The sequence below is a fragment of the Curcuma longa genome, chromosome 1 (genome assembly GCF_044706935.1).
Source record: "Curcuma longa cultivar G26 ecotype Majalengka, Jawa Barat chromosome 1, ITB_CL_G26_1.1, whole genome shotgun sequence".
NCBI classification, from domain to species: domain Eukaryota; kingdom Viridiplantae; phylum Streptophyta; class Magnoliopsida; order Zingiberales; family Zingiberaceae; genus Curcuma; species Curcuma longa.
This window is the reverse complement of record NC_133861.1, coordinates 6732905-6760492: the sequence shown is the minus strand read 5'-3', so window position 1 is coordinate 6760492 and position 27588 is coordinate 6732905. Positions and strand designations below refer to the sequence as shown.

The 27588-nt window shown below is 39.1% G+C and overlaps 2 protein-coding genes and 2 pseudogenes across 2 annotated transcripts; 3 read left to right on the top strand and 1 right to left on the bottom strand.

Moving 5' to 3' along the window:
- The first annotated feature begins 1297 nt into the window (after positions 1-1297).
- On the top strand, positions 1298-2475 carry LOC141833522 (peroxidase 31-like). The gene is made up of 2 exons (XM_074720994.1): positions 1298-1992; positions 2082-2475. The coding sequence occupies exons 1-2, from the start codon at positions 1298-1300 to the stop codon at positions 2413-2415; spliced, it is 1029 nt and encodes a 342-aa protein (XP_074577095.1). The 3' UTR covers positions 2416-2475.
- A 255-nt stretch (positions 2476-2730) lies between these two features.
- On the top strand, positions 2731-4158 carry LOC141833513 (metalloendoproteinase 5-MMP-like). The gene has a single exon (XM_074720982.1). It carries the CDS (start codon positions 2814-2816, stop codon positions 3990-3992), a length of 1179 nt encoding a protein of 392 aa, XP_074577083.1. The 5' UTR covers positions 2731-2813; the 3' UTR covers positions 3993-4158.
- Positions 4159-4288: 130 nt separating this feature from the next.
- LOC141823282 (dimethylnonatriene synthase-like) lies at positions 4289-4951 on the bottom strand (annotated as a pseudogene).
- A 6947-nt stretch (positions 4952-11898) lies between these two features.
- Positions 11899-21413, top strand: LOC141813538 (putative nucleoredoxin 1; annotated as a pseudogene).
- The last annotated feature ends 6175 nt before the right edge of the window (positions 21414-27588 follow it).

Here is a 27588-nt window from a genome sequence, read left to right as displayed (position 1 = left end):
ATCTAGAGCATCTTTGGTCTTTAATTGGAAAGATACAGTATAATTAGAGTCAGGGAAAAGAACAGAAAACAATAGGAAAATGATAGTTTCAAAGCAAGTTGTGCATACCTTCTATGACTAAAATTGTTGCCTTATCTAGAGACAAAGAAGATGAGGTGTCGGATCACTGAAGTAACTCCTCCCCTGGGAACAATTGCACTCATTTTCTTTATTTAGTATCTTCACTTTGGGCGATTGCATAATTCTAGGCAACTGTATAATTCTAAGTGTTTGTAACCGATACAATTTTCCTGCATTTGTAACCGACGTACTTCTCCCACAAATGCTTATTACTATTGATAAGATAATTAACGAGCTTTTTCATCAGATGTCTTTTCCACAACCAATATATCTTTGCTCTATCATACCCGAATCTAGCTTTATTAACCTCCTGGACCAAACCTTCCATCAACTCGGCCTAAACTTTGTTGAACTCGACAAAGTCACTTTGATTAGTACCGAGCTCCCCCAACTTTAGCTCACCTATTCTGAGGTCGTTCTAACCTATTTGACTTAACTCAAGTGGAGTCAAGACTCCAAAAGACTCGGATCTATGTTGATCAGGTCAAGGACTTAATTTCCATGTGAACTCTATATTGATTTAGTCAACGGTCCGCACTCCTTATTTATCCCCTGAAGTAAAAAGGTAAAATTCGTCATTTCAACTATCCTACATGATCGGTCTCATAATCATCTACGGAGAGGGCATTACCTCGTCGAAATTCGACCCATGTCTATTGTAGCAAATGTGTCTCGTCTACGGAGAGGGCATTACCTCATCGAAATTCGACTCATGTCTATTGTAGTAAATGTGTCTCGTAATAATCAACTCAACCATATCTTAAGACCTTTATCTATTGCAGCAACTAACATATGACGTGGAGATAAACTTATCGTGGAACTGATCGTGTGGGATCGTTGAGATGACGAATTTCATCTTTTACAGAAGGGGTAAACTTTACTGATCAAAACTTGTGGACAAGCTCAATTTCAATTGCTCGAGAGGAATGCAATGTTGCTCGATACAACTCTAATACGTCTCCTTCTCCTTTCTTCTTCATCTTCCCTTCTTTCTCTTTTTCCTTTCCTTTTTTCCACCTATCCACTCCTCCATTCTCTCGCAGCCATTCTCTTCTCCTCCATTTCCTCTCCGCCCTCCTCCTCTCCCTCTCTCCCTTTCTAAGGAAAGCAGGGCGGTGCATCACCGTCGTCTTCCGCATTAACCGTACAGTTCATAATATTCTTTCCCCCGCAGCCCATGAGCAACAAGGTCGGAGTCATTGGAATGGCGGCCCCGGCGGTGGCCTCGGCCGCGACGCTCCTCCTACTCTCCCTCGCCACTCCTGCCTCCGCCAAGCTCTCCACCACCTACTACCGGGAGACGTGCCCCAAGGCGGAGCAGATCGTATCGGACGTGGTCACCGGCAAGCAAATCTCCACCCCGACCACCGCCGCCGGCACGCTCCGCCTCTTCTTCCACGACTGCTTCGTCGGCGGCTGCGATGCCTCCATGCTCATCTCCACCAACGCATTCAACCGCGCAGAGCGCGACGCCGACGACAACATCTCCCTCCCCGGCGACGCCTTCGACACCGTCACCCGCGCCAAGACCGCGCTGGAGCTGCAGTGCCCCGGAGTGGTGTCCTGCGCCGACGTGCTCGCGCTGGCCACCCGCGACCTCCTCCTCATGCTCGGCGGGCCCTTCTACACCGTGCGCCTCGGCCGCAGGGACGCACTCTCCTCCACGGCCGCGACCGTCCCCGGGAAACTGCCAAGCCCCAACATGACAATGGACCAGCTCATCGACGTCTTCGCCAAGAATAAAATGACGGTGCAGGATATGGTGGCGCTCTCCGGCGCTCACACCGTCGGCTTCTCCCACTGCAACCAATTCGCCTCCCGCATCTTCCGCTACAACGGCACCGGCGGCCACGACCCAACGATGAACTCCAAGTAACACAAAATCCAAATCCAACGAGAATTCAAAAGTCAAAGAATTGACTTTAAATTGTCGCTGAATTTCCGTTTCGTTGGGTCGAAAGGTACGCGGAGGAGCTGCAGAGAGCGTGCGCGAACTACGAGGAGGACCCGACAATCGCAGCCTTCAACGACGTGATGACGCCGGGGAAGTTCGACAACATGTACTACCAGAACGTGCTGCGGGGGCTGGGGCTGCTGTCCTCCGACGCAGCGCTGGCGGCGGACAAGCGGACGCGGCCGCTGGTGGAGCTCTACGCCGCCAACCAGACCGCCTTCTTCAGCGATTTCACCCGCGCCATGGAGAAGCTCAGCCTCGTCGGGGTCAAGACTGGCAGAAAGGGAGAGATCCGCCGCCGCTGCGACGAGTTCAACAGCCTCTCCTCCTCATCAATCTAGCCAACCTCCCTCGGCGAATGGACGAAGAAGAAGGGAAGGGAAACGCATACGTCGATCAAAAGCATTACAAATTTTGTTGCCTTCATGGCTAGCAACCTTCCTCGTTCTCTGAATTTTTCGTGTGATTAATCATGTTCTTCGAATTGTAGCCATCAGTAGGACAAAACAATGAAAGGAACCCCTTCATGATTCAACTTTTCTTGATACCTAAATTACCGTGTTCTTCTAGATGTTATACTTTGTTACGAGTCCATCACGCTACCTCGTCTCTCTTACTTTTCCTCCACTCAAACTAGATCAGCAGTTGACCATTGTTTCCAGAATTGGAGCTTTGACCTGAGAAACTTCTCGGCGTAGCCTTCTGCAACCGCAGCAACACGCAGCCATCGCAGAGGACTATGTCAAAGTTGTATGAACTAATCAGTGATTTAAGGCTCAGCGATCGTCTAACTAAGCCATCGTTAATTCTTCTGTTTCTCCGATCTTTTCTGGCCATGACTTCCTCAACCTCCCTCTTCCTCTTCGCCGCCATCGCTGGATTCCTCCTCCTTCCAGCTTCTGCCTTGTTCCCGGCTGCCTCCCCGGCTTCCAGCTCCATCCCCAACCCTTGGCTACCTTTCAAAAATTTATCCGGTTGCCGTCACGGAGAAGACCGGGCCGGCCTCGCCGGCCTCAAGGACTACCTCCAGCACTTCGGCTACCTCTCCCCGTCCAACTTCACTGATGCCTTCGATGACGCGCTCGAAGCCGCCGTCCGCACGTACCAGCACAACTTCGGGCTCAACGTCACCGGCGAGCTCGACTCGGAAACCATTTCCCAGATTATCACCCCTCGCTGCGGCGTCGGTGACTTCATCAACGGCTCCTCCACGATGAACGGCTCCTCCGTCCACGGCCGCAACCTCTACTCCTACTTCCCCGGCACGCCCCGGTGGCCCATCTGGCGGCGCAGTCTCACGTACGCCATCGTCTCCACCTCCGACGTCTCCATCGATCGCGCCGTCTTCAGCGGGGTCCTGGCCAGGGCCTTCGAACGGTGGGCCAACGCCACCACGCTGACGTTCACGGAGACGGAATCGGAGGCCGAAGCGGACCTCCAGATTGGCTTCTTCCTGGGTTCGCACGGAGACGGGGAGCCGTTCGACGGGCAGCTCGGGACGCTGGCTCACGCGTTCTCGCCGACGGACGGGCGGCTGCACTTCGACGCGGCGGAGGCGTGGGTGGCGCAGGGGGACGTCAGTCGGGCGGATTCCGACTCTGCCGTGGATCTGGAGTCAGTAGCGGTGCACGAGATAGGGCACCTGCTGGGGCTGGGCCACTCCACGGTGGCGGAGGCGATCATGTACCCATCCCTGAGGACCCGGACGCGGAAGGTGGAGCTGGCAAACGACGACGTAGAAGGAATTCAGAACCTGTACGGCAGCAACCCCGACTACCAGGGTAGTTCACAGAGCACGCCGGGATCGGAGAGCGTCCCTGAGAGTAGCGGGGGAGGAGGGGCGTCGCCGGCGGGGAGAGGATGGGGATGGTGGTGGCCAATTTGGACCCTTGCGGCCATCAGCTTGTGGTTGGAGTAGAAGAGCAGTCATGGCCACTGAACATTTCCTATTTTCCCCCCTCTTTTCCTTTATTTATTTTCAGAATGATACACACATTATTTTTTATTCGATTAGACACCGTACTTGTATTGATACGTATTCACACTGTATAGCTATACAATATGCATTATTGTTAGTCTCTTCATTGTTTTTTTATAATTGTTTTAATTAAATTATTAATTTAAATTAAAAATATGATAGTCGAGTAGTTGACTAAAACTATTTTAAATATCGCTGCTTCAACTGCTCCTTAGTTGACTAAAACAATGTAGCAGTCAACGCGTAAGCGTAAGCGTTGACCAGGCGCAGAAGTGGGCAGGCGACTTGGCCTCGATCACGGCCTGCAACGGCACCTTTGGCGTCGTGGATAGCCCACAGAGCTCCTCCATGATCGCCTCCTCCGCCTTCATCCCCTCCGGCGGCCGCCAGTTGAAGCCGTGCAGCAAGTTGGCTACGCCCATCTGCGCCGCTTTCCCCCAGCGGGTACCCCGGGCACATCCGCCTCCCACGCCGCCGGGTCCCGACCGATGGACCACGCGTTAAGGATGGTGATATATCGTGCCGGCGGGGATGTCGTACTCGCCGACGCTCGTGTGCTCAGTCGAGAGGGTGGGGCACCAGAATGGGCGCCACCGGTGCATCCGCATCGCCTCCTTTACGATCGCCCTGATGTAGTCAAGCCGCTCCATGTCCTTCTTCTCTGTCCACTGCTCACGCCCAACCACCCGGTACGGCTCTTCTGTCGCCTTCTCCTGTTCCATCACCTCCGGCCGCCTGAGAAGCTCCGACAGAGCGCATTCCACAGTCACCGCGGAGCTCTCGGTGCCGCCGGCAATCAAGTCCTGGTAAACATCAGATGCAATTGCGGACGATAAAGATTCAATTTTTCTGATCGATTCGGTTACCTGAATGAAGCCCTTGACGCCGTGCCTCTGCATCTTGACGGCCGAGTTAAAAGAGAACTACTCTTACAAACGAATTAATTAATAAAAATTTATTAATAGATTAGAATTTTTCTATTTTCTATTTTTTCATTTTCTATTTCTATTTTTTTATTTTTTTATCTAATTTTTAGAAAATAAAAAATATGTTTGGTATAATATACTATTTTCTATTTTCTAAAAAAGAAAATTAAAAAATGTGTTTAGTTTGTTAATATGAAAAATTATAAATAAAATAATTTTTTAAATAAAAGACCATCTTATTCATGGAAAAAAAAAATCTTGTTGTTTCCCGTTCTAACTTCGATTTCATTTATTTCCAAAGACACGTAGTAACATTTGTTGTTTCCTAAGGGTCATATACAAGTACAGAAACTTGACACAAAGAAGTAGTTTGAATGATACAGAATATCCACCATTCGTAAATTAAAGCAACAAATACTTGTATCGCATTATCATTTACAGTCTTCATTTTCTGCCAACGAAGAATGTTGGTTCTGGACAAACACATCATCCTTGGTAGCCGACCTATTTGCTCGTCGAAACCAAGTCTTGAATGTTGAAATCAAGTGTGGGCAATCTTCGATGTTTCGGGTGGAAAAGCTTACACACTGCTGTAGCAAATCTTGAGAATCTGACAATGGAAGAGTAGATATTATACTTAGAAATGCTTCTTCAAGGTCCTGGATGATTGATTTTCAACCTATTGGCATTGGGAAAATAATATCCTGGCAAACATTCAGTACCAGGAGCCAACATCTGACAAGATTCATCCTCACCTGAGAAAAATAGATATTAACCTTAAGAGCTTTGAATCAACATATTCTTATAGGATAAAACTGATAAAATATGCATCACACTGATTCTATTTGAATTGCTTTATATTTTTTTGAATCAACATTGCACTCATATGCATGTGCTAAATCAATAAAATTGTTGAAATAATCAACAGAATAGAAGTAAGATGTCAAATTAAACGTGGCAAGCAAATTGAAATTAAATAGGAATATTTGCTGCAGAAATTCAATCAGGTAGATCTAAAATGTTGTAAGTTACCTCAAATGTGCATTATCATTTACTGTCTTCATTTCCTGTGATGTGCAATTCCCGTCTACCTCCTCTGAGACAATGGGCGAAATTCTTGCTAGGAGGTTTTCACACTCCTCCCATCGAAGCAAAGGCATCAAATTGAGAACCCCCCTTCTCTTCCTCCTCTGTCCACGTCACTGCCTCAAGGAATCATACGCAAGCTCGGACGCAATCATCGAAGAGGAGCCGAATGACACGGAGAGCATATCCAGAGCATCAGACATGGATCCGATCACACCGGAGAAGTCGAGACTGTGGAGAGAAGTCGAATGACTGCGACGTGAGCATCGAAGGGACTGCGGGAGTGGTGGCTTCCCGCAGAGGGGAGGACCTTAAGGTTGAGGCGATATCGAATCCCGTTATCACTGACGGAGGAGTGATTCCATCACTTAGAGAGGACAGCGTCGAAGTGCATGGTGGCTGGAGGTAGGACTGGCACTCTGGGCAGTAGACGATGGAGGCGTGCAAATGATGCCATTGTCTATCACCACTGCAAGTGCACGTATTGTAGGGATCTGCATGCGCCTAAAACAATTTTTGGCCACATAAAATGCAGCGAAAAAAGGATCCCTCCAGAAGATCTATGCGAAAGAAACCATATTCGTTTTACCGATTTTATCTACTGGAATCGAGGTTACCTTCGATACGAGCCTTTCGCAATCCCGACAGCAACTCTTGCCTTCAAAGGTTGACAGATCTCAGCACGATCAGTGTGTTCGCGCCTCCACGGTATCCACACGAACACTGAGATGGAGAAGAATCAGATCGTGGTGCTAGCCACAATACTAGATTCGGCCAAGGTAGAAGGGAAGAGGAAGAAGACCAATAGTCCTCTCTCAAGAGCCTCTCATCCCTTTTTATATCCAACCATGGAATATGAAGGATTTTTGGCTTTTAGGATTCCATGGAATTAATATATTTAATAATCTCATGCATGCCATGCATGATGATCATGCAACCCTTTTAATGATGCTCATACAACCCTCTTAATGATGAGAGAGAGAATTAATACCATATTAATCTCATGCATGATGATCATGTAACCCTCTTGATGGATTCTATTTGACTTGAGTCTAACTCGAGTCTCACTCAATCCAAATTGGCACTAAGGGCTGACACTAACACATATTATTTCTTCTCTTTCTTTATCGTCATTTTTCTCCCTCCTTATTCTCTCTTTTCCTAATTATGTTTTTTTTCTTTTGCTTCTATTTTCAAAATTGAATATTGAAAGTATATGTCAAATTTATCTCAGAGTTGGACATATTAGTACTCAATATCCTAGACGATATGACATAAATTTTATCAGTGGTCCTACAGCTTTAAGACAATCGACTATTTCACATATTTATCCTAAAGTGCTATTGTCTATGTCTACTCTTGATAAACTACTAGAGTTTTCATCTGCTGAATGGTATATTGATACTGGAGCAACTCATCATGTCATATCAGATTATAATATCTATACAAAAGTAACACCATACTATATATGGCTTAGATACGATGCAAGTAAGCAATGACTCAGGTTTGCATATTACTAACTTTGGAAACACATATATTCATTTATCTAATCATACTTTTCACATACGCAACATCTTTCACGTCCTATCTATTACTAAAAATTTATTTTTCGTACATCAATTTTATCTTGATAATGATGTTATTTTTAATTTCATCATAATCATTATTTTATAAAAGATAAAGGAACAAATACTATCTTATTTTTTATGAAGAAATCAACCATGACCTTTATTATCTTCAAAAATTTTCAATTAAAGCTTTCATTAGTGAACATGCAAATAAACCAGCTTGGCATGCCCAACTTGGTCATCCTTCTCTTCGTATCAATGGAGAGGAGGTAGAGGAAGTCGGTAAATCATACCCATTGATGATGAACTGAATAATACGAAGAGAAGGATGACTAAGTCGGGCATGTTAAACTGGTTTATTTGTACATTCACTAATGAAAGCTTTAATTGAAAAATTTTGAAGATAATAAAGGTTATGTTTAATTTGATTTCTTCATAAAATAAGATAGTATTTGTTCTTTTATCTTTTATAAAATAATGATTATGATGAAATTTAAAAATGACATCATTATCAAGATAAAATTGATGTACAAAAAATAAATTTTTAGTAATAGATGGACATGAAAGATGTTGTGTATGTGAAAACTACGATTAGATAAATGAATATATGTGTTTCCAAGGTTAGTAATTTGCAAACCTGAGTCATCACCTACTTGCACCGTATCCGAGCCATATATATATGTGTTACTTTTGTATAGATATTGTAATCTGATGTGACATAATGAGTTGCTCCAGTATCAATATACCATTCAGTAGATGAAAACTCTTAATGGTTTATCAAGAGTAGGCACAGACTAGAGTATTTTAGGGATAAATATGTGAAATAGTCGATTGTCTTAAAGTTGTAGGACCATTGATAAAATTTGTGTCATATCATCTAAGACATTGAGTACCAATATATCTAACTCTAAGATAAATTTGATATCTACTTTGAGTATTTGATATTGAAAATAGAAGCAAAAGGAAAAAAATAAAAGAAAAGAGAGAATAAGAAAGGAAAAAAATAACCATAAAGAAAGAGAAAGAAATAATATGCATACTTGCGGTGGTGATAGAAAAAAATCACTATAGAATGAATGATAAAAAAAATTTAGAGAAATAGTAACTCTGATACCATGTTAGAAAAAGATAATCGAACTAGAGAGAAAAAAAAGACAGAAAGAAATAAAACTTCTTTATTAATGATTTATCTATGAGGAATATAATTTATAAAAATATTAAAATACTTGATCAATTGATAGATTAATAAAAAAAAATTATTAATTAATATATTATAAAAAAATTCTTAATAATAAAGAAATTCTAATCTAATAATAAATTTTTATTCGGGAACTTGGCACGCCGTTTCATCATGAGGAAGAACTTGTGCGCCGTTTCAGAGAGCGTGCAGCGAGCGGTGGGGGAGGGAGCCGATGAGGTTCAGGTTGCCTACGACCACCTGGTGGTAAGTTGAACTTACGCCGGCGTCCGACGGCGAGCGGAGGAGGAGGAGGAGCGGGACTAGCAGTAGGATGGCTAACCACGTCGCCGGTGATGGATTCGCCATTGTAATAAAAGATAAAAGAAGGGTGTTACGTTTTTTAATAATAGACTATCTTTTTTTTTTATTATCTTTATTAATTAAATATTATTAATTCTTTGATGATTTCATCTTTGAAAAATTTTGAATAGGTATCCGACATCTTAATTGAATTCTTTGTGAGGTTTCATTGATTGATTGGTGGTTAGGTCCAATCAATATGTTCAGAAGTGTTTTTTAAAGATAATATTATTTATTTAAATATTTATGATTTATTAATAATCATCTACTATTCGAAATAAAAATATTAAAATTTTAAATCTTAATATTTTTTTTTTTTTTATAAGCAAATTATATATACTAGGATAAATCAAAGTGATCAATAGCATCTTGTGATTATGGAATGTCCAACAAATATTGTACATCTCTATACATTTTTTTCATTATCTTTACAAAAATATAATTATTCTTAACATCTAAAGAATGTGTTCCTCTTCTTCTACAAAAAAGGTAAATCGAGAAGGTTGATCACAACGCAAGAGGGTATTGTTTTCATTAACCCTTGCTCTTTTTTGCAAATCTGTTATATCGTAACCAACTCAGCTATGCCTCAGAGGCAAGAATATGTGTTCCTGTACCTCCATATGATAATCCCAGTAGCCACATCTCTGGGGGTGGTCGGCCCGGTTCACGGAAGTTTCCCACCGACCACCAGGGTAAATCGGGAAGCGCATACGGCGGCCAATCCAGATGCCCAGCATCCTTTGATTGCGTTCCTCATTTGGAGGAAAATTCCTGCAAATACACCGTAGCTGGGGATCGAACCGCGGGTCCCTGAATTACAATCTGGATGTCCTACCGTTGCACCATTGCCCCGGGGACTCCTGTACCTCCATATGAGAGTACACAAAGTGAATGATCTCTTTTATTTAATATTATTAATTTAATTTTTTTTTCAGACACTTATCCATTAATTCATCAATTAATTTTAATTATTCTGTGATTACTTTTTAATTAATGAGTTAAACTATTATAATTAATTAATTTTTCTTAATTTAGAGCCAAATCATAAAAATTAATTTTAATTTCTCTATCAAATTTTTTTATCCTTAAATGGTTATATATGGATTAATATTTCTATATGCTCTTTTTCAATAACAGGTGGAATTCATCGTCCCAATACTCCACAAGATCGATCTAAATTAATATTTCTATATATTCTTCTGCAAGGTGGAATATTTCTATATATTCAAATCAACATTAGTGCGCGATCTAATTCTTTCATCATTCGAATATTTTTTATATTAATTTTTTTATTTATTTAAGAAATTAATTTATAATGATTTACTTATAAAATAGTTGTTCGTATCTCAAATAAAATATATTTATAAAAACATATTTACTAATTCTCCAATCAATTATTGTTCAGGATGATCATAATTATGGAGGATACGTATTTAATTTATATAATACAATAAATAAAAAATTATAAAACTAAATTTTTTTAATTTTTATTTAATATGTTTAATTTAAAAAATTAGAGAAAATCTATTATTAATCAAATAAATTAGTCCAACAACTCCCAAAACTTGACGTTAGGGTATCATTTAAAATTTATTTGTGCTTCTTAAATTTACTTAGTGATTGATGGAATTACATCCTCTACTTTTATAATTAATCGGATCATAAAAAAAATACATGGATTAATAAAAAATATTAAAGAAGTCTGAAAAAGATGTCACTTTTAATATTTAAACATGAAAAAGATGAATGAATAATAACATCGGAGGTGCCTTTTGCCATGCTTACTACAAAATGAAAAGGATCCGATGGAGTTTGTTTGTGAACTTTTCGAGTTGATTCAAAAAGTTATTTGATTCATATTTTAAAATATCAAATTTTAGTTAAATTTAAATATATTAATTTGATAATTTTTTAAAATCAAACTCAAATTTATAATATTTTATTTAATTATTCAAAAGTTGCTTACAAAATGAATTAGAATCAAACTCTCTTTATTTTTACAAATTTTAATTTAATTATATTTAAATTAAAATTTAAATAATTTAAATTCAACTCGAATTTAAATTATTTTAAACTCTAATTCAATTCAGTTAAAATTAAGATTTAAATAATAATTATTCTTTAATATTATTCTCATTATGATTATATTTATAGTTGTCATTTAAATTTTGAATTGATCAGAGGCGTTATAGCAGTTATAATTATAACAACTATAAAATCATAATTACTATAATATAATTTTTTTAAAATAAATTATTTGAAGCGTCTAAAAAAATTTAAATAATATTTTTTAATCTGAAATTGAACGGTTATGAATCCAATTTAATAATTAATTATAGATTTTTAAATAAATTTTGATTTGATATATTAATTTAAGTAAAAAATTAAAACCTCTTAAAATTTAAAATTTATATTATATCATATATGAAATTATAATTGCGTATTGCTATAACTCTGTAAGATAAGAACTGTTATGAAATTGTAATTAATATAATAATATATTCTATTTAGATGGAAAATAAATTAATAAATAATGATAATTATATTATTTTAATAAGACATTCTTTGAATAAAAAAATTAATTGCGACGTCAGGTAAAAAAAAAACATAGGAGGTTTTGACTTTCGGTTAAGATTTAATATTTCGCATCGGATTCGACCTAAATTTTTGTTTCCCTTAAATGGCTTTTATTTGATTATCATTTTCTTAACTAGTCAAAGCCTTTTCAATAAGGCGATGGAAGCGTGACTGTGAGCAGAGGCGGAGGAGCTCTCCCTTCTCTTCCCTCCGCTGCGAGATCCCGTTGCTCGAGAGAGCTAGAGAGAGGCGGCATCGATGGCGGAGCACGACGACGTGGAATTTGACGGCGGGTTCGACGGCGAGGGGGAAGCGGCTGCAGACACCCACAACCTCGGATCCCTCCTCGCCACCGAGCGGCGGGACTTTCTCCTCCGAAACAACGGCGATCAGGTTCCTGTTTGCTTCCTGCTTCCGATCCTCCTAACTTTCCGTTGGAATTTTGGGTTGCAGCCTTATTTTCAGTCGGCAGGTCGCTTTTTAGTACAAATTACTCGTTCACTTGCATACTGTGTTCTTGATCACATGGCATTAAGGCGGGATGGTTAGCGTGTAGAACTTGAGGAACTGCAGTGTGTTCGCAGGGCAAAGTTTTTCGTGTGTACTTTGTCTTTGTGTTATCGTTGTCTGTTTAGATTTGTTCGGTCAACTCGGTTCTCCGAGCTCTCTACTAGGTCGCTTCCATCAAGCTCGGTCCCTCGAGCTCTTTGGTCTGAGTTCAATAGACCGCGCCCGCCCGCCCGCAGTTCTCCTCCAGGTCTTTCTATACGGAACCCTTACATGGCCTGCGATTCCTACGCGGCACTTCCATCCATACCTTCACAATCCATGGTCAGTAACGACCTAACAGCTAGCATTAAGAAAGCTAATGGTTGGAACGGCTGAACGACCCCTATTTGACACCTGTGCAGGTCGGCTCTCAGCATTCACCTTAGCATCTGCCTTGGCAACCGATTTCTACAACATCATTTAATATGGATTTTATATTGCCCTTAAAGTGTGTACTCTCACTTCTTGAAACTTTGATTTTAATTAGTTGTTAAAATCCATTTTCAAATATTTCTTTTTGCCATATCCTAAAATCAACTTTAGATTCAGATATTCAATACTTATTTGAGATTTGAATCTAAGGTCTTATCACACTTGTAAATTAGTACATAAATTGAGGTGATTTCAGCTACTTTCAACAGAATGCTATTAGTTATCATATGTTGGTTTCAGTTCAGCTGGATCATTATGCATGATTCACTGCTAAACTAACAAGTCTGTTTAGCACTGCACAACAAAGATGACTCACATCTTGTCTTAGATTTATATTTCACCCTTGTTGGATAAGGATTCAAGGTGGATCTATATGCATGTATATATATTGTCATTTACACTACTGCGTTGACAAGCTATATGTCCTGACTATTTGGATTGTAACTCACCTTTGATTGCTATGTGAGGCAGTGTCACTCATCAATCACCATATCATGGCCATTTATATCAATTTTAATTATGATAAGTAGAGGGTTATTTTGTCTCCCTTTACCCCCTTATATACTTAACCTTGATTCAATTTGTGCAACCATGAAATCTATATTAGAGCTATATCTAATAGCTGAAAATCAGAGCCTTCTTTAATCATTTTTCCTTGTGACTTCATACACCTATCTCAACATTCTCCAAGTATGGTTAATGTCCATGTTTCTTATCATTCTCCTACATAGAAAGTTTTTAAAAAAAACATGTTTTAAGGTTGATGACATAATTTTAAGACATGTTGTCAAAATTTGTGTCAATATCAGGATTGAACACTCTAAAGAGTTACATAACAATCTATCAAATGATAAATAAATGCTCTCCAGCATGGTCAGTATTTATGTTTCTTATCATTCTTTGAAAAAAATAATTAAAGAAAGCATTCATGTTTTAAGGTTGATGACAGTTTTAGGATGTCTACTAAACCTAGTTGTCAAAATAACGATACCAGGATCAAATAGTCTAAATATTTATGTGGTATCAAAAAATTCTTTAAAAACTTAAGAAAGGTGCATATTGTCTCATTAAACAAATACTTAATATCAAAATGGAATTAACGAAATTAGATTAATAGCAGATAATGTATTATTAACATTTAATTACTATTACTATTTCATATCATCATATTATAGAATTATAAAATGATATTAGATTATTAGTATGCTTGTTATATTTATTCTATTATTAATAAATAACAAAATCGTATGATATTAGTATATAATTAATAAAGAATATTATATGTAGAATTGTTAAATTAATGCCAAATTAGTAATATATTCTTGAATGAAATTAAAACTAGATTATTTGTTAACATTTCATATTATAAGGTTTAGTTGGGTCCTCAACTACATTTGAATATTGTTTTATATAAAGGAAAAGGTGGGTTTGAGCTCATTGTTTTTTGAGAGTTAACACCTCTGTCAATTGACATTAAGCGAGAGAGCAATGGATGAGACGTTGGGTCCACTCGGTGATGTGTCCTAAGCAGTAGCAAGGTTGAACAAATGATCCTCAAGCAGCGACGAGATTGAGCAATTCAAACTGAGATTCAAGCAAGTAAAGAAGAATCTCCTTCCCATGCCCAGTCAGTTCAATTCAGCCTGGCATCAGTGAAAATCAACTAGATTAGCCGAGTTTTCAAAAATCAATCATCAAATTTCAACTGATTTTATTCATTTACTAGTGAAATAGAATTCATTTGTAGCCATTTTTTAGAAATAATATATATAAATAGTATTTTATAAATTTCTCCAGTGATCTTCTTCAGATGTCTGTTTTCCTGAAAACATTGGATCAACCTTCGTCAATACTGATCTATCTCAGCTGATTTGTATTAGCATCAATCAACTTCGACAACCTTGCTATTAGATCCTACTAAGATCACCTTTCTGTTCAGACTTGTGCAGGCATGCTATGGCATGATCAATTTTGTGGTTTATATTAGATATCTGTATTAACTAGCATTATTTACCTTTTAATTTTGAGTTTGAAATGATTTTGTGTTTGATTCTGGAGACAAATTGGATAACTAATTAAGTGGTTACAATGGGCATTTTGTAGAGCATTATTTCTTGATCCATATGCTGCAGGCATTGCCTAAGAGATCTTGTACCCATCTCAGATGTATTAGTCTTTGCCTAGATAGCTTAGTATGATTGATTGGCCTGGTACTTGAGTTGCAAGTAATCAGTTTTATTGCCACAACATTCTTACCTTTACCAGATACAACTTCTATCTCTTGTGTTGACTATGTTACACCTACATCATTTTTCAAGATTTAAATAAAGTTAAATATATTTATGAATCATGTCTTGATGTATAATTTTCCAGGTGAAGATTAGCAATCTAGATGATAAAGTTGTTGGTCTTTACTTCTCAGCTTCTTGGTGTGGACCCTGCCAATGGTTTACCCCAAAACTTGTTGACGCTTACAATGAACTATCATCTAGAAGCTGCAAGTTTGAGGTTGTTTTTATCTCAGCTGACGAGGATAAAGAATCTTTTAATGTTTACTTCTCTGAGATGCCATGGCTTGCTATTCCCTTTGAGGACTCGGATCTTCATGACAACCTTAATGATTTGTTTGATGTTGGTGGGATACCACATCTTGTGGTCCTTGATGCTGCTGGGAAAGTTCTTACTACTGAGGCTGTTCAGATTGTGAGAGACTATGGACCTGAGGCTTATCCTTTCACAGCTGAAAGGATTCAAGAGTTGAAAGAGGAAGAACAGGCTGCAAAACAGAATCAAACTATTCAAAGCTTGCTTGTCACCTCCTCTCGTGATTTTGTGATCTCAAAGGATAACAATAAAGTAATTACTTCTCTTTGCTATTAAGGTTCTTGATATTAATATCTTAAATTCATTCATTGATTTTTTGCAATGGAACAGGTACCTGTTTCTGACCTTAAAGGAAAGGTTGTTGGTATATATTTCGTGATTGGCTCTTTCAGTTCGGGTGATGAATTCACAAAATTACTTGTGGAGATGTATCAAAAGCTAAAAGAAAATGGTGAGAACTTTGAGGTTGTTCAAATCAATTTGGATGACGATGAATCATCTTACGACCAAGGATTTGATGACATGCCATGGCTTGCAATCCCTTTTAAAGACGAGATCTGTGATAAACTAACCCGCTACTTTGAGGTAGAAACTATTCCTACATTGGTTATAACTGGCTCTGATGGAAAGATTGTGCACTCCAATGTGGCTGAGCTTATAGAAGAACACGGGATTGAGGCATATCCATTCTCTACTGAGAAGTTAAAGGAGATTGCAGAAAAAGAGAAGGCTAAGATAGAATCTCAAACTTTGCAATCACTTCTTGTTTCTGGGGAGCGGGATTATGTCATTGGAAAGGATGGTGTTAAGGTACCATCCAAATGCTTTATTTTTCTATCTTTGTTTCAGTTGATCTATTAGAAGATATCTTCTTCCAAATGGATACAAGGGTAAAATGTTGTGTTCATGATGAATTGTGTATACTCTGATGCCCTAAATCTTGTTTAAAAAGCAAGTGGTAGATTGCAGTGTCTTCTGTAGTCATAAGGTTTATCACACAGCTGATTAATCCTAAAATTGCACATGAACCTCTTTTTTTTTTCAAGAGATCTTCTTGGCTAACATTGCAAGGGCTTGTGAAATTAATGATGGTTAATTATTCAATTGACACAATGATTAAGGATTCTAATAACTTCATCCAACATACAAGTTTGTCAGGCAGGCTTATGCATGAAAAACCCATTAAACTGCTACTAAATGTTTTGCTAAAAATTTTGGCTTGACAAGGCAATGTAGCATAAAATAATTAGCTAGTAGCCACATTGGCATATGCTGACTCATGAAACAAGCCAACATGGCTTATGGATTTGTTAGCAAGTTTTGGAGCTAAAGTGCAGTGTTAGGAAATAAGTTCAACTAGGAACCACGGATCAAAATATAGGTGTTTTTCTTCTGATGAATTGAGCTAGTGTCATGTTGCAACACACTAGCTAGGAGGTGGTAAGACAATGTCAGACATCTGCATTAGAATCAGAGTAAAGGTCTTACATTTAGAGTATGGTTATAAGCCTCATGAATAAATATCATATAGCTCAAGGTCAGATAAATTTAGTAAATAATCTATTTTACAGCTAAAATCAGTTTAAAAGGATTCCTATTCAAGCTAACGGACTATATAGGATTATATGGTTGATTAAAATTGTATTTCAGTGAACTAGCTTGATGTTGTTAAGCTTGTTTGTCTATCTTCTTGAGCTTGGTTAAGATTAGTTATATTTATATGTTTGAATAAAAACTAAAGAAACAAGATCATGATCGAATCTTAGACGATGTTGCAAATACCTTTGCTCATCAACTTTAAAGAACTAAGTTTACTATTGATCAAGTTTCTTTGTTTTATATATATCTTTTAATCGAATGAATATAAATGATCTCTTGTCAAGTTGAGTGTCAATCTTCTTCATGAACATTACATTCACATTCGTTGGTTGAAGCTAGTGTTGGATCTCTTAGACACCGGCTAAAGAGGGGGGGGGTGTGAATAGCCGTCCACACTTTTCGTTTTTCTTCCTTCGTCTTCGTTTAACGCAGCGGAAATAATAACTTGATCAGAGGAAGACGAAGATCAGCACACTTGACACAAGTATTTACGAGGTTCGGAGATGATGCTCCTACTCCTCGGCGTGTCCGTAAGGTAGACGATCCCTCGATCTTTCGGCAGATCAGACCCCGATGAATATCGGCTATAATCTTCTCCTTCTCGGTGGAGGAACCTCTCCACAGATTGTTTCAAATGATACAAAGATAAGCTCAAGACAAGGAGAATACAATGAATCAAAGATCGGACAACAGAGACAACAAGAACCGCTTGCTGCTCAGCCTGTTCCTCCAAACATAGGACGTTGCTCTAGACAGAGCCAACAAGAACAGCTAGCAGCACAAGCCTGTTCCTCCAAACACAGGACGTTGCTCTAGACAGAGCCAACAAGAACAGCTTGCAAGCCGGTTCCTCCAAACACAGGACGTTGCTCTTGTTTCCTCTTCTTCGATTCACGATCAGGCTCTCGTAAGATTGGCAATGGCGCTCCTGAGCTCTCAAGGATGATCAACAGTAAATGCGTGAGTTCTTTCCTCAGCGCTGCTTCTCGCTTCTCTTATAGCCTCTGCTTGGTTCTTGTGCCCAACGGATCCCTGCACTGTTCTGACACCAGCTGTCGTCCGTTGTCATAGAACTCTCCCTGCAGAAGAGACAGCTCAAGAGCCCGTCTTGGAACTCTCACTATACATTTGAATTTCCCTCCATAACCTGTCCTGTATATCTGTACACTCAAAAGCAGCATTAAAAACATTCCAGCACAAGGACAGTATAAGGATGGATAAAACATTAAAGTTCAGGTCATGAGCAAAGCTACCAAAGCTTTCTCGGACCAAACAGGAGACCGGGCCACCAAGGCCCTCCTCCTGGAATCAAGAGACCGAGCCACCAAGGCCCTCCTCTTGAGGAATCAGGAGACCGAGCCACCAAGGCCCTCCTCCTGAGATCGAGCTACCAAAGCTCACGGTACCGTGCCGAGCTACCAAAGCTCTCCCGGACCATCCGGCCATTCGCACCAAGCTCCCGGCCACTCAGGTTCTGAGCCACCAAGGCTCCCTGAAGATCGAGCTACCAAAGCTCACGGTCCCGAGCCGAGCTACCAAAGCTGTCCCGGACCAACCCGGCCATCAGCACCAAGCTCCCGGCCAATCAGGTTCTGAGCCACCACGGCTCCATGAAGAATCTGGTTCTGAGCCACCAAGGCTCCCAGAGAAATTCCCGGCCATTCGCACCAAACTCCCGGCCAACCCGGTCCTAAGCCACCAAGGCTTCTCCTGGACCAATTCGGAGACGAGCTACCAAAGCTCTCTCCATCCGCTTACGAACACCAAGTTCCCGGCTACTTCGGTCCTGAGCCACAAAGGCTCTTCCTAGACCAATCCGGAGACGAGCTACCAAAGCTCTCCCCATTCACGCACGAACACAAAGTTTCCGAAAAGAAAACCAGGGATGGTGGTCAACCACGTGGTCGATCACACATGGCTGGTCGACCACGAAAGGGTTGGTCGACCACGTGGTCGACCACGAAAGGCTGGTCGACCACGTGGTCGACCAGGAAAGGCTGGTCGACCATGTGGTCGACCAGGTTTACTCCTTTTTCCAAATCCAAACCCCGTTTCCGGGCAAGCTTCTCTCCACGTTCCCGGGCAGGCTTCTCTCTGCCGGCCAAGGTAAACTTCGCACATTCTCCCGGCCAATGAAACCTTCTCCCGGCTTCACTTCTCTCCTCCCCGGCAGCCTTCTCAAAACCCGGGACAAACTTGTCATGATCCGCTTAATCATGACCAGGCTAGGATAACCATCTCCCGGCCAAATCAGGGTAAACTACTCCCGACTCTATGTCTCCCGTCAATTAAATCTTTCTCCCGGCCTCACTTCTTTCAGCTTAATCCTATCTCGACCAAGGCAATATCCTTCCCGGAAAAGCTCCTATTTCTCCAAGATAATATTTTCCCGGGCAAGTTTGTTGCTTTCGGCCAAGAAACTCTTTTCCAGACATTACTGCATTCTCCCGGCCAAGCTTTTCTCGGCTTGCTTCTCTTCTTCACTTCTCTTTTTCCCGGCCAACCTACTCTAGACTAGGATGAAGTTCTTCCCGGGTAAACCTGATACTTTCCCGGCCAAGATACTATTTTCCCGGATAAGATCGTGTTTTCCCGGACAATATCTTCTCGGCTAAGAGCAGGATTTTCCCGACTAAGGAGAGTAGAATTTTCCGGCTAGTGCGGATACGTCGGGCCTGATCGACCACATGGTCGATCACGGCTTGCTGATCGACCACGTGGTCGATCAAAGGAAGTTGGTCGACCACGTGGTCGACCAACACAATGCATGTATGCATTAATCAGGTAATTCTTTTATTCCTTAAGCATTAATCAGGTAATTCTTTTATTCCTAAGCTTCCCTTTAATGATGAACTTCATTAATTCATTAATCAGGTAATTCTATCCTTTCATTCCTTGATCTTCATAAATGGCTTTCACCATTTACTCGTTAGCATGATGAACTTCATTAAACTGGGTGGTAGGCCAAGCATGCTATCAAGGCTTCATTACCAAGGCATTTCGACTATTCCGGGTAAACTTCAACTCGTCTAGCCCAACTAGCCCGGGTAAGACTAAACTTAAATCTTTTGTATTTAACCTGACATTACTTGTCAAACAACAAAACAGACTCAAGTCTGACTAGACTCAAGTCTGACCAGGTCAGACTGTATCAACAGCTAGAACTAGTCCCTTTTCTGAACTTTTCATCATTTTAAAGATAGGAATGAGGAATCGTTAGTGGCAATTAATTCATTCATGGTTAGTGAATTTCTGCTCTTACTTGAATGCTTTGTTGAAACATGAGCCAAATGCCCTTCTTCATCAAGCACGGTATGTGCCATTGGCACAAATAAGGCCCAAAGGAGGTTAAGAAAGAGTGAAATTGACAAAAAAAGATCTACAGGTGATCTGGCTGAGAGTGAAAATTGTTTCCCCAATTGGGGTAGGTATGCGTGTAATAAATATTGTGGCCTCTCTCTGGTATGGTGTATTCTTGGAACAACAGTAGATTATTGTTTAGAAGTAAAGTGGTTATTGGTTACACCTTTCTCATTTGATTGTTGGTTGAAACAGAATTTGGGTTAGCTTACCTTCTTAGTAAATCACATCTTTGTACCAGAATTTGGAAATGAAGTATCCTGGTTAAGAGGAAATTATTAACTTTTGTCTAATTGCTCTTATTGATCAGGTTCCAGTGTCTGAACTTGTTGGTAAGAATATCCTTCTTTACTTCGCACAATGGTCTCCTCCTTGTCGTGCCTTCTTACCCAAATTAGTCGAGGCATACCACAAGATCAAGGAGAAGGATGTTGCTTTTGAACTCATCTTTGTGTCAAGTGATCAGGATGAAAGCTCCTTTAACGACTTCTACATGGAAATGCCATGGCTGGCACTCCCCTTCGGAGATGAAAGGAAGAAGCTTCTGAGCCGCACACTTAAGATCTATAATATCCCATCACTAGTGGCCATTAGCCCAACAGGTAAAACCATCACCACTGAAGCAAGAGATCTAGTATGGGCTCATGGTGCCGCCGCATATCCTTTCACCAAGGAGCGAATACAGGAGCTTGAGTTAGAGACCGAGGAAAGCGCGAAGAGTTGGCCCGAGAAGCTTGAGCACAAGTTACATGAGGAGCACGAACTTGTGAAGTGCCGGCGCAGGAGTTACACTTGTGACGGTTGCACCGAGTCGGGAAGTCATTGGTCCTTTTACTGCGATGCTTGCGACTTCGACTTGCATCCTAAGTGTGCACTAGATGGACATGAAGAACACTGGCAATCCTGAAGATGGTGCTAAGGCAGGATACATCTGTGACGGCAAAGTCTGCCATAAAGTTTGAAGTCTACTATCTTCATTTTGGCTTGGGGAGCTGCCACAAAACTGGTGATGTCATGTGTTCAATTGAATTTCTTTCTACATCATAAAAACTTCTAATTACTGTAAAAGGAAGAATAATTGAAATTATATTTTGGCCACTGAACCTTCTTCTTCTTTGATAGTATTCTTGAAATTGTGCCAAGATTATGAAACAAATCAAGGAACATGTATTAGTATTCAAATATTAATTTTATTAGAACTCATTGGGAATGAAATGATTATTCATGTGAACAATAAAGCATAATGCTTTGAGTCCTTAGCTGATAATCAAGAACAAGAGCATGATAGCGTCGTGATTCGATTCTCGATTGGAGCATGCATATTCTTTATTTAGTAGAAAAAAATTATGAAAAACAATACGAAGTAGGATTGATCACTTGGGTGGATCGAGCTACCATCTGATAGAGTAGTTATGTTGTGACTAACGGTTTTGTTATTCAGATGAAGTATGATGCTCTTCAACGATGGATCTATCGTGGAGGTTGGTTGTTGGTGATTTCAACATAAGCATTTCTTGGATTTATCTTGCTGTGGGATTGAGACGGTCACTTCCATGATTAATTAGTTCGAAGAATTAAAATTTTAAATTATAAAAAAAAATGATGCCCCCTCCTAACATGGCATAGCGGTAAGGCTTCAACAGACCACTCACACATCTAAGATTCAATACTCAGGATCGGTAAGGAATTTGTCACCGTATTCAAAAATTAAGATATGTGAGCTACTAGATTGCTCATGCTTTCGGATTTATTTGATGGGCAAATTAGAGAAAGATTACCCATTTCAGAATTAATCGGATAGTAAAAAAGGATGCCTGAGTAACAACAAACAAGAGCATGATGATGGATGATATCAGCAAATAATTATCCAGAGAGTTAGGCAGGAAAAAAAAAAGAGCACTTCAATGCAATCCTCCAAAGTGCATAATAATGCAATGCCATCATCAATCATTGTGCTGCGCACTCCATTAGTGTGACGCAGTTGTTTAGACAAATTAAATATCAGTGTCTTTTTTTATAAAAAAAATATCATTAAAAAAAAGAACCCTAAGACAACGTCATACCAAAAGTAACCCTAATATTGATTCATTTAAGTCATTACTTGGATAATCCAGCACAGTTCAATCAAATTTAAAAATTGTTCCTTTGTTCCTTCATCCCATCCCACTCTCTATTGCCAACTCACCTCTCCTTAGCACCCATTGGAGGACAACTCGATGGCACATTGTCAATACCCTAATCCTTTGTTAGCGCAACCGCTTCCTCCACACCTATGGAATCCTAGCTTGCCCATAGTACGTTTAGCTCCAATTGATGCACCATTAAGTCATAGCTCGACCGAGCGTTGATTCCTTCATCGACTCACCCACCAAATCCTAGCTTGCTCACATGGCATATATCGTAACATAGTTAGGGTAAAGGATTCATTAGCTTCTACATGCCACATTCCAAGTACTGTCATTTCCCCCTATTCGTTAATTAGTATATAATTGTTTTAGTTGTCCCTATTTGCACAACCTATTGGACACTTCTAATCGACTTATATTATAATAATAATAATAATAATACATATATTTTATTTAATATTTTGTCGATGGCATACACAGCCAGCCAGTAGATGCGACGTGGAGTTCACGTGATGCAGAAAGCAGCCATCTGAGACAAATTAACAAAACGCCTGTCCGGAACGTATCCATGCCTTTCCGATCATGTGCACTTTGGCATGGAGCTCTCCATCCCTTGCACGCGCCCCCATCCATAGAGTTAGTCCAACGGATAAATTCACGATGGGATGAATTAACTCGTTGAAGTGTCTTATTCTAAGTGATAAATATGAAGACATGTGTTACTTATATGTATTTATTGATTGAGATGTTGTATGATACAAGCAGGGGCGGCTCAAGCCTCTAAGAGGCCCTAGGCGAAATTTTTTTAAAATAATTATTATTATTTTAAAAAATATTCAGATTTTTTTATTCAGATTTTAAAATTTTTTTATTAAAAAAAATTTTTTTAGGCTGTTTTTTGAATTTGAATTCGTGACCTTTAGATCAAATGTCAACAACTTTATCATTGCATCAAGACTCCCCTTCACTCATTGAAAAAAGAAATAAGACTTTTTAATTGACCTAATATAACAGTAATGCTCATATCTTTATATTGTAAAAAAATTTACTAACAATATTAACAGCGAATAAGATTACAAGTTTATAACATGAATCATTGATAAGAAAATAAGAAATTAATAGAAGCATAAAAAAAAGATTTGATAGGGAAATAAGGAAGACAATACCTTTAGGCAAGGTTTAAAATATTGAGCCGTGCCAGAATTTCGATCCCGGACCGGAACGATACGGTTTCGGTACCGTATCGTACCGTGCCGGCATAGTTTGGGTATTTTTAAAATATAAAATATATTAATTAAATAAAAAATTTAATCTAAATATTTAAAAATAAAAAATATTTTTTTTTGATAATTTATAGATTTTAATAAAACCTATTTAAATTATCTCGAATGAACTATAGCTAGGAGTTGATTATTAAAATTTAAAGTTTTAAAAATAAAAAAAGGAAAAATAGCGCAGCACCGCGCGATCGATGCGCCCGCGCGGAGCATCGTCGGCCCCGGGCGGGGGCTCCGGCGGCGTCGCCGAGGCCTCGCGACGCCTCCGGAGGCGTCGCCGAGGTCGCACAACGCCTCCGGAGGTGTCGCCGAGGTCGCACGACGCCTCCGAAGGCGTTGCCGAGCCCGGGCGACGCCTTTGGAGGCATTCCCCGGTCGGAATTCGTGTGACGACACTGTGCCGGTGCCTGCGCTGCGGCGGAACAAATTTTTTCGTGCGTATCGGGCGATACGACACGAGATTTTAATCCTTGCCTTTAGGTTTTAAGATTATCAAAAAATCTATAATAAAAGATCTTAATTCTGATCGTTCCTCTCCTTACACCCCTTGTAATGATTTCGAAGAAAAATAGATTATTAGGTTAATAAGGAAGGAAGGAGAGGAATATAAAGAAACTAGTAAAATTAGAGTTTAAGAATTAAAAAATATCAAATATATTGAAATCATGCCAAAATCTTTATGGAATTTAATGACCATACCAAATCTCTATAAAATCTAATGATCATGTCAAATCTCTCCAAAATCTATCTAAAGATATTAATAATTTTTTATTCTCATTAATATATATATATATATATAATTAATTTTTTTTTAAAAATGGGCCCCAATTGATTGGGGGCCCTAGGCATAGGCCTTAGTGGCCTATGCCTAAAGCCGGCCATGGATACAAGTCATAGCAACATGTATTACTTGCATGTATTCATGTTGCTTGAATTAACCTTAATTTAAAAAAGATAAAAATATTCTTAAATATTAATAATTAAAAATTATTTAAAAAAATAATAATAATATTTAAAATAAAAGATATTAAACAAGGAATTGAAACTGAATTCCACCTATCCCATAAGAGCATCCGCAACGCTTGTGGCGTTATAACGCCTTTAACCAGTGGTCGATTGGGTCCACTAACACGTGATTGAGTGGTGGTCGACCAGTGGTCGACCACGTGGTCGATCATCATATGGTGGTCGCATATGGTGGTCGACCACGTCGTCGATCACCATACACACTATGCAGCCTCTACGAACGCGTTAACATTAAAAAAATAAAAATAAAAAGTACGGGTCCACCTATTAACGCGTTCAGAACTCTGAACGCGTTCAATACCTCACTCCTCTCTCACTCTTCCACGTCCTTCCTTTACTCCTCCACATCTGCTATTAACGTCCGATTAACAGCACGTTGCGGATGCTCTAATAAATATAGATATCTTAGAGAGTTTTGATTAAATGAATTTCGTCTCAATTCTATTTTAATAATAAAATTGGATCAGTTCAATTTATCTAAAAAAATGATTTATTTAATTTCGATCTCAATCCTAATTAAAGGTCGAGGTACTCTACTCTGAAGCGGCGAGTGTTTATCCAGGTGTGCAGCAGAGCTGGTACTGGCATGCATGCAGCTGACCGCCCGGTGGATCATGACGCCGATGCGCGTCGAGAAGAGGAAAGGAGAGGAGGAAGGAAGAAGAAGAAGGAGAGAATCTAGCTAGCTAGCGTGGCTGGGGCCAGGGGGCACTGTGCATGGGTCCGATGGATTGATTTGTTAAATGGAGGGCACCACCACACCACCACCACCACTGCTGCTGCTGCTGCTGCTGGTGGTAGGCGGAAGGAAGGCTCCGCAGTGGCGTCTGCAGGCTGAGTCTGGTGACAGCTAGCGCGATCGAGATGGCACGGCGTCCAGGCAAAGTAAACAAAAATGTGTCACAAGACAGTGGAGTGCAGTGCAGTGGTGCTTTTGCATTTGTCCTGCCGCCCCAGCTAGCTGTGCACGACGACAGTGCTGTGCTGCTCGCAATCTGAGAGGGGTGGGGTTGTCGTATCTAATGTTCACATATCATTGCCCAAACCTTCTTCTTCTTCTATTGTAAATAAATTAAATTAAATTAAAAAGGAGTATTTTATTTTATTTTTATTATTCAAATTATTCCGTCCAATTTAAATGTGTAAAAAACTACTATAATATATGTACAGGTGAAATATTATATATATATTATAATAATTAATCAATAACATATTATAACAATAATTATAGTTATCTTTATGAGTGTAGTATAATGATAAAATACTTAAAAGAATAATTAAGAATATCATAGTTCAAATGAGACTAATATTTTAGAGATTGAATTCTTGTAAATATGTAGCTGTTAGGTTGTAAGGGTGCAAACATAGTCTTACATCTAAAACATATGAAAAAAATCATGAGTTTAAAAGGATAAAAAGTATCTCCATTGGAATGAGACCTTTTGGAGAGAGTCCAAGAACAAATTAAAGTCATGAGGGCTTAGGCCCAAAGTGGACAATATCATGTCATTGTGGAGATATTTTGATTCCATATGTATACTAACAAGTGGTATCAGATCGTGAGATCGCTTTTCACCGGACTAACCGCTGGAAGAGCCATGATCCAGATCTAATTATCATGTGGGTTGAACCTTAAAACAAAGAAAGTAGGTGCTCCCATGTCTGAATTAAAGCAGAAAGTCCCACATCTAACTATGTTGTAAGGGTGCAAATATAGTTCTACATCTAAAACATATGAAAAAGATAATGAGTTTAAAAGGATGGAAAGTATCTCTATTGGAATGAGGTCTTTTGGGGAGAGACAAAGAATAAAGCCATGAAAACTTAGGCCTAAAGTAAATAATATCATACTATTATAAAAATATTTTGATTCCATTGATTCTAACAATAGCTACCAAATTTATGAGCAATGACAACACTTTTTTTAGTTAGGCAAAAATCAAAAGTTGCCCGTCATTTATTAAAACATTAAATGGGCATCTTTTTTTTCAAAAAGTGTTGTATGAGTGCCCCCATTTAAAGTGAGTTATCCTAAATACCTTTAATATAGGCCTGGGTTAGGGTTTATGCATTTCTGAATCGGATTTAACATTTAGCCACAACTAAGCGAGTAACTTACCTGATTTTAAGTGTATTATATTGTTTATCATTCTCGTGGAGCTTCAACATCAAAATTTCCTTCCTTCCTTCTTTAATTTAGGGTTTTACTTTTCCATGCAATGTAGGTTTTTTTTGGCTGCATACAGCTAAGAATACTACATGCCTTTCTATTTTTTGATCATGACTGATCATGTAAAAGTTAACAGATAACTTCTATAACGTATAGTAACTAATTGTTAATATTTATAAAATGTCATTATCAAAAGTTAATTTTATTTATTTGAGAATGATAATATTATTAAAATAATATTTCAATGAGATTTTATAATATTAATTACATTTTAAATGAAGATAATTAATTATTAGCTTGGACCATTATCTCATTTTTTTTATTTTAATTTTTTAAAGAATGATAATATTATTAAAATAATATTTTAATAAATAAAATAAATGAAGAGAATTCTATGATAATTAATATATTTCAAATGAATATTTTTTTTATCATATTTTTCTATAAAAGGTGGAATCTGCCACCCAGCAATCTTACATAGTCAGGCCTATGATCATTTATGAGGAGGTAAATCGAGAAACTGTAGTTGATCACGATAAAGGAAGATATTGTTTCGGCTTTATAAAAATTTGAACTCTTATCCGCTTTTATAAATATGTTCCGTCGTAACCTCAGTTATAACGTTTTTTTTCCTTATTCAATCTTACAGAAGTTAGTAATCTGTTACATTAATGTAACAGTTAAAGTTAGAGA